This window comes from Eriocheir sinensis, unplaced genomic scaffold (assembly GCF_024679095.1).
Source record: "Eriocheir sinensis breed Jianghai 21 unplaced genomic scaffold, ASM2467909v1 Scaffold1187, whole genome shotgun sequence".
Taxonomy (NCBI): Eukaryota; Metazoa; Arthropoda; class Malacostraca; order Decapoda; family Varunidae; genus Eriocheir; species Eriocheir sinensis.
In genome coordinates, this window is record NW_026110504.1 from 72,747 (window position 1) to 80,161 (window position 7,415).

The following is a 7,415-nucleotide window of genomic DNA, read 5'->3' on the forward strand; positions in this document are numbered from 1 at the left end:
TAAAGCCCTCTGCTCTTGTATCCGGAGGTCGATACACCACAATAAAGGTGCATTTCCTTCTATCAATTTCACGGATGACTTGCACTAATTCAAAGGTGTCCCACCTTTCTGATGCTTTTCTCCGAATCTTCTTAAAATAATTCGAAAGAAAGATCCCAACATCACCACCCCTTCTTGTCTCCCTCGGGACATGTATAAAGGTATGAGTACATGCAGAATCTACAATTGGAGTAGGCCTAGATCTGTACCTATGTCAAAACTGCCAGTCTGATTAGGCATTACAGTATTGCTTTAAATAGAATTTGTTTAAGTTTTTGAAAGGCATCCATAAGTGAACACTTTTGAGTATGAGACTATAAGGAAGTTGGTGTTTTTAACTGTTTCAGATATCAATATTCAACAGAAAGGACATATTTTATCAACTTAATTGAATATTTAGTTCCATATATTTTTCATGAAAGTAGATGTTCCTTTTGTTACAAAAATTCAGAAGAAAGGGAAGCTGTCTAATATTACTAGTCTAAAAGAAGGGGATACCTTTTGGAAAATTAATTAACTGTTTAGTTTTACATTCTGTTCATTAGGAGACACAAATATGACTGTGTTCCTATATTTCACATCAAGAGAGATTTATAGGGTATAGTTTTCAAAAAGGGAATACATATCATATTTTTATAAAGTGAAAAAACTATTTTCCTTATGTTTCTGTGAGTTTTATTATTGTAAGCCAGTGGGGTAAAAGGCCTACCTAGTGGGCGTTTTACCCCACATGCAGGGTAAGAAGCCCCCTTATTATTTTTTTTTAATTGTCATTATAGAAAGGTGTAAATCATAATGAGTGGATATGATATATACCATAGATAGGCCTTAGCCCAAGCTTTCAACAGATCTTTTTTTTTTTTTAATTCTATTGCAAAAAATGTGGCTACAACAGGCAATCTCTCTTAAGGGGGGCAACTTACCCCACCTTACCCTATTACGAATTTGGGAAGAGTATTAAAAGGCAAGCATTTTGCACATCAATCAGTCTTTTCCAATTTGCAGGAGTCACGTCACATCACAATGGGACCGAAAAAGGATGAGAAGGGACAAGACAAGAAGAAAAGGTCTTCTGCTGCCGCTGCTGCCTCTCCTGATGATGATGAGCAACAAGAAGACACTCAAGAACAACCTGCCAAGAAAGTGAAGGGACGATCCAAGAAGAGGTCATTGTCTGCTACCGGGGAGACACCCCCTCCTCCAGCCCTCATGCGTCACCAATCCACTTGGACACAGAGCCCCAACCTGGTCATGATGATGCTGTGGTGCGTCTTTTGCTCAAAATTGGGAGCAAATTCTTGGAGGAGATTTGAAACTCGTAGTGGATCCGGAGTTATCGGTGTAGTTCGTCGTACATTGTAGTATTTCGAACTTACAAATCGGGACAGTTGGTGTGGTTCGTGATACTTCGTAGTACTTCGGATCCAAAACTCGGCGTACTTCGGGAGAAAATCGGGGTGAAATCGTAGTACATCGTAGCACATCGTAGTACGTCGTAGCACTTCGGGAAATAATTCGGTGTACTTCGGGGAATATGCCCTCGAGGTCGACCGAACGCCTTGAGATGAAAAGATAAACAAATTTTCGTAGTGATTCGGGGAAAACGTTGTCTCCCGAGGTACTACGATTTTTTTGTGATTCGGCGTCTGTGAGACCGGGGGGTAAGTGTGTTCTCTCAGAGTTTCCGGTAGTTTGGTCGCTGCTCTCTGTATTCTTTCCAACTTTCTAATTTCTTTCTTCAATGTAGGTGACCACACTAACGCTGCATATTCCAGTCTTGGACGTATCATCGATGTTATTAGTTTCTTCACCATTTCTTCGTCTAGATATGTAAATATTACTTTTATGTTTCTAAGAAGATTGTATGTTTCCCCAGTTATCCGATTTATATGCTCTCCAAAGGATAACTTGTCAGTTATTGTTACTCACAGATCTTTTTCTTCTGTTTTTTTCATGATTCTTTCGTTACTGAGAGAGTAGTTCCCCGATATTCGTCTACTGCTCTTACCAAACTCCATCACACTACACTTCTCTGTACTGAATGTCATTTGCGTGACCATTCGCTTATTCTATCGAAATCCTGACTCAGGGCTACACAGTCATCTTCATTAGCCACCCTCCTCATTAGTTTAGCATCATCAGCAAACATATTCATATAGCTTGTCACCCCTTCTGTCATGTCAATTATATATATTGCAAACATAATCGGAGCCAGCACCGATCCTTGGAGGACTCCACTGGTCACTTCCGCCCAGCTTGATTTATTGCTCTTGATTACTGTTCTCATTTCTCTCTCCGTTAAAAAGTCTATAATCCAACCCTTATATTTTGCATCATCCTGTAGGTTTCTCCAAATAACTTGTTTATGTGCTTTTCTGGGGATGGTGTGTCTTGCATCGTTACTCCCAAATCTTTTTTCTTCATGTGCTAACTTTAAATTTTCTTCTCCCGTCCTATATGTCTTCCTTGGTCTTTTTATACTTTTCCCCATATCCATAACATGGCATTTGTTTGCATTAAATTCCATCTCCCATAACTGGCTCCATCTATACACTCTGTCCAGGTCTTTTTGCAGTTCTTCACAGTCTTCCTCCGTCTTCACTTTCCTTATTAATTTTGCATCGTCTGCAAAAAGGCTCATATAACTTGTTATACCCTTTGGCATATCATTTATATATATTATGAACATTATTGGTGTTTGTGTCATTTCAGGTAAAATATAAGTATCAAGTATATAAAAAAAACTAGTCCTGTTAGGTTTGTGTGGGTCATGTCACGTGTTTGTGGAGGTCATCTTAGGTCCCAAGGGTGAGGTGTGTGTGTCTGTCTGTCTGCAGTGCCTGTTCCAGAGCCTCAAGGGAAGTGCCGGCAGCCTGGAGGGGGTTTTGGGGCCCCTATTCAGAGTGCCTTAAAGTGTGTGTGTGTGTGTGTGTGTGTGTGTGTGTGTGTGTGTGTGTGTGTGTGTGTGTGTGTGTGTAATTCACCACGGCCTGATCACGAGTTGGACTGGCTTTCGCCAGCAGGTACCCTCCCAACGTGAGTAAGTGCTCATTATTGTCGATCTCTGGGTACTGCCAAGATCTCACACACCACACAACCCATCCCCCTTGCTCAAGGGGAGACAGTAACCACTCCTAGTCAACGGAAAGAATCTGGCCTGAGCGGGGCTCGAACCGCCGCCTGTTTGGCCGTGAAGACTTGCAGTGCAGCGCTCTACCGATTGAGCTACCGGAGCGGTGTGTGTGTGTGTGTGTGTGTGTGTGTGTGTGTGTGTGTGTGTGTGTGTGTGTGTGTGTGTGTGTGTGTGTGTGTGTGTGTGTATCCACCTAGTTGTATTTACCTAGTTGTGACATACGGGAAAGGAGCTCGCGTTGTTCCGTCTCCATATCCACTCCTATCCAACTTTTCCTAAAATCATGAATGTTTCTTGCACAAACCACCTCCTCCTCCAGTCCATTCCACACCTCAATGCTTCTGTTTAGGAAGCTAAACTTTTTCACATCTCACCTACACGTGGTCGCCCTCAACTTCTTTCCATGTCCTCTCATTTCTCTCTCACTCCACACACACAGGTCCTCTCTGTCCAGATTCTCCACCCAGCTCGCCACCCTGTACACCACTATCAGGTCTCCTCTTTCTCTTCTTCTCTCCAGGGTTGTGAGCCCCATGCTATTGAGTCTCTCCTCGTAAGTCCGATCCTTAAGTTCCGGTACTATCTCTGATCTCCATCCAAGGGCACAATGCATTCAAGCTAGAAATCGAGCAAATAGGGGGCTGGGATTAATTTCAAGGAGCGTAAGCAACAGAAGCCCCGAAGTCTTCCTCAAACTATATTTAGCATTAGTTAGACCTCATCTTGACTATGTGGTTCAGTTCTGGTCACCTTACTATAGAATGGATATCAAAATGTTAGAATCGGTGCAGAGGAGGAAGACTAAGACGATTCAGGGGTTGAGAAACTTGCCATACGAGGAAAGACTCAAACAGTTAAACTTGCATTCTCTAGAAAGGCGAAGGGTGCGTGGAGACATGATCGAGGTTTATAAATGGATGAAGGGCTTTAATAAGGGAGACATTCATAAGGTTTTCTTGGTAAGAAAATTGGGTAGGACACGAAGTAATGGGTTTAAACTGGATAAATTCAGATTCAACAAGGACATAGGCAAAAATTGGTTTACAAACAGGGTGGTGGATGAGTGGAATAGGCTTAGCAGTCATGTTATAAGTGCCAATACAATTGTCACATTCAAAAATAGATTGGATAAATTCATGGACAGCGATATTAGGTGGGGTTAGATACACGGAAGCTACACAGGAGCTTAGGTTCAGAGGAGCTGCCTCGTACAGGCCTACCGGCCTCTTGCAGACTCCAACGTTCTTATGTTCTTATGTTCTTATGTTATCTTAGTTGCCATTCTCTGTACTCTTTCCAGCTTTCTTATGTTCTTCTTTTCGTGAGGAGACCAGACCACTGCTGCATACTCCAGCCTTGGCCTTATCATTGTAACTATTATTTTCTTCATCATCTCTTCGTCCAAATACACAAATGCCGTCCTTATGTTCTTCAGCAAATTCATAGTTTGTCCCGTTATCCTGTTGATGTGTTTGTCCGGTGACATGTTCTCTGAGACAGTCACTCCCAAATCTTTTTCTTCCATTCCTCTGCATATTATCTCACTTCCCATCATATAATCATATTCACATCTTCTACCACTCCTACCAAACTCAATTTTTTTACATTTCCCAAGGTTGAATTCCATCTGCCATGTACCACTCCACTCCCATATTTTGTCCAGGTTCCTCTGCAATGCCTCACAGTCCTTCACGTCATTGACTCGTCTCAATAGCTTTGCATCATCTGCAAACAAACTCACATGGCTGGTCACTCCTTCCACCATATCATTTATATAAACAGCAAACATTATTGGTGCCAGCACCAAACCTTGTGGGACCCCACTTCTCACAGGGCACCAGTTGGAAACCTTGTCCTTGATTATTGTCCTCATTTCCCTGTTAGTTAGGAAGTCCTCCAGCCACTTGATCAGTCCATCACCCACTCCACCCCTATTTTTAATTTTCCAAATTAGTCTTCTGTACGGTACTTTGTCGAATGTCTTTTTCAAATCCAGGTACACTCCATCCCCCCAGCCGTCTCTCTCTTGTATTAAATCTGTCACCCTTGAGTAGTAACACAACAAGTTGATGACACACAATTTCCCTCCTGAATCCAAACTGTCAATCTGAGATAATTCTCTCACTTACCAAAAAATCCGACCACCTGTTTTTAACTAGCCTCTCACATATCTTCGCAACCAAACTAGTGAGTGATACCGCTCTGTAATTTAATGGGTCCTCTCTCTCTCCTCCTTTATAAATTGGTACTATGTTTGCTCTCTTCCAATCTTGTGGTACCCTTCCTTCACTCAGGGAGGTGCTCATTATGGAGTGCAGTTTCTTCAAGTTGCTCACTACATTCTTTCAGGATCCACCCTGATACTTCATCCGGCCCTGTCGCCTTTCTTACATCCAGCTTGTTCAAGCTTTCCTTGACCTCCTGCACCGTTAACTGTATCTCCTGCATAACCCTTCCTCTTTCCTGGCCCGGTGGTTGTACGAATTCGTCTTCCTTTGTGAAAACTCTATGAAAGCTGTTGTTCCTCACTTCTGCCATCTCTGCTGGGTCTTCATATGTAGTTCCATCCATTTTCAGTTTATCGATTGTTTCTCAATTCTTTAATTTGTCGTTCACATGTCTATAAAATAATTTAGGTTGGTCTTTGCATTTGTCCATTATATCTTTTTCATATTTCCGTTTTTCTTCTCTTCTAATCTTTGTATATTCATTCCTTGCTTGTTTGAAATTGTTCCACGCGTTGATTCTTCTTCGTCTCCTCCATCCCTTCCAGGCTTCCTCCTTTCTTTTTCTAGCTGCCTCGCATCTTTTGTTAAACCACTCCTTTTTACCAACATCCTTTTTGGTTACCTTAGGGACATATCCATTCTCAGCTTCTTTGTACAGCTTTAAAAACTCCTCCCACTTGTCTTGGGTACTTTTGGCTTTGTACAGCCCACTCCAATTTGCATTTTAAAAAAAAAGGTGTGTGTGTGTGTGTGTTTAAACCCTTTAAACTATAGCCTTTCATCTCTGTAATAATATATATCTATATCTCTCTCTCTCTCTCTCTCTCTCTCTCTCTCTCTATCTATCTATCTATCTATATATCTATGTATGTATTTATATATATATATATATATATATATATATATATATATATATATATATATATATATATATATATATATATATATATATATATATATATATATATATATGAAAAATCAGGGTAGAAAAAGATCACGATTTCCCTTATAATGATAATCTTTTTTATGCTTTTTAATATTTGTCCTGTAATAGATTAAATCACATAATTTAAATCAAAGCAACTCTGATATATGCCTGTCTTTTTACGTGTTTACAAATTCCATCATTTAGTAATTATTTACTTGCATTTCTTGGCTTTCAGAAATGCATATCATCACTTTGCTTATATTCAGCCATCCATCTTGTTTCTTTCATAACTTACCAAGTCCTTCCTTGCTCTCCAGGCCTCAGCATCACCAGACCTTGGGAGCAGCAGCCCAGTGCCAACGCCAGGCCACAGGACCCCAGGCTGCCCAGACCACTGCCAGTGCCGGGGATCTTCAGATCTGTCTCCAGCCTTAGGGAATGGAGGGCGGAGGCTGCAGTGGCAGTGGCGGCTATAGTAATGTATCAGCAGTATTTTTTTTCTGCCTCTAGGTGTGGTAGTCTTTCTTGGTGGTGGGTCCCGTCGGTCAGCCCCAGCCCTCTATAGTGCAGGGAAGTGTTTATATTGGTGCCACCTTGCCTGGCTCACCTTTGATCCTCTTTTAGAGAGAGAATCTAGAGTCTGGGTTGACAGGCGTCCACCAGGACAGCATGTGGGTAGTGTTGGGCCACTCGGCGGTGACTGAAAAATACTGTCTGTGGTGGCGGGCGGGACCCAAACCCCCATCCTGCACTGGTAGTCACTTTTTGTGTCAATTATTTATTATTATTATTATTATTATTATTATTATTATTATTATTATTATTATTATTATTATTATTATTATCATTATTATCTTTTTTATGTCCTAGCCTATAGCAGCGGCAGGCTTTGGTGAGTGGCCTGGTGGTGGGCCCGCGGTGTTTTCAGTGGCAGGGTTGTAATTCCTGGGGCTAGATAGATTCCCAAATATCTTCTGCATCGGCCTCAAAATGCCCCGAAGAGTGCTGGGTTTTCAAAAATTTCCCCCACCTGAGGATGCCTTCTAGACCCCTAAAATATCTGCCAAAATTAGTCCTAAGTGGTGGT

At 41.5% G+C, this 7,415-nt stretch overlaps 1 protein-coding gene across 1 annotated transcript; it reads left to right on the plus strand.

Moving 5' to 3' along the window:
- The first annotated feature begins 940 nt into the window (after nucleotides 1–940).
- LOC126989477 (uncharacterized) lies at nucleotides 941–6,777 on the plus strand. The gene is made up of 2 exons (XM_050848060.1): nucleotides 941–1,304; nucleotides 6,646–6,777. Exons 1-2 carry the CDS (start codon nucleotides 1,063–1,065, stop codon nucleotides 6,761–6,763), a joined length of 360 nt encoding a protein of 119 aa, XP_050704017.1. The 5' UTR covers nucleotides 941–1,062; the 3' UTR covers nucleotides 6,764–6,777.
- The last annotated feature ends 638 nt before the right edge of the window (nucleotides 6,778–7,415 follow it).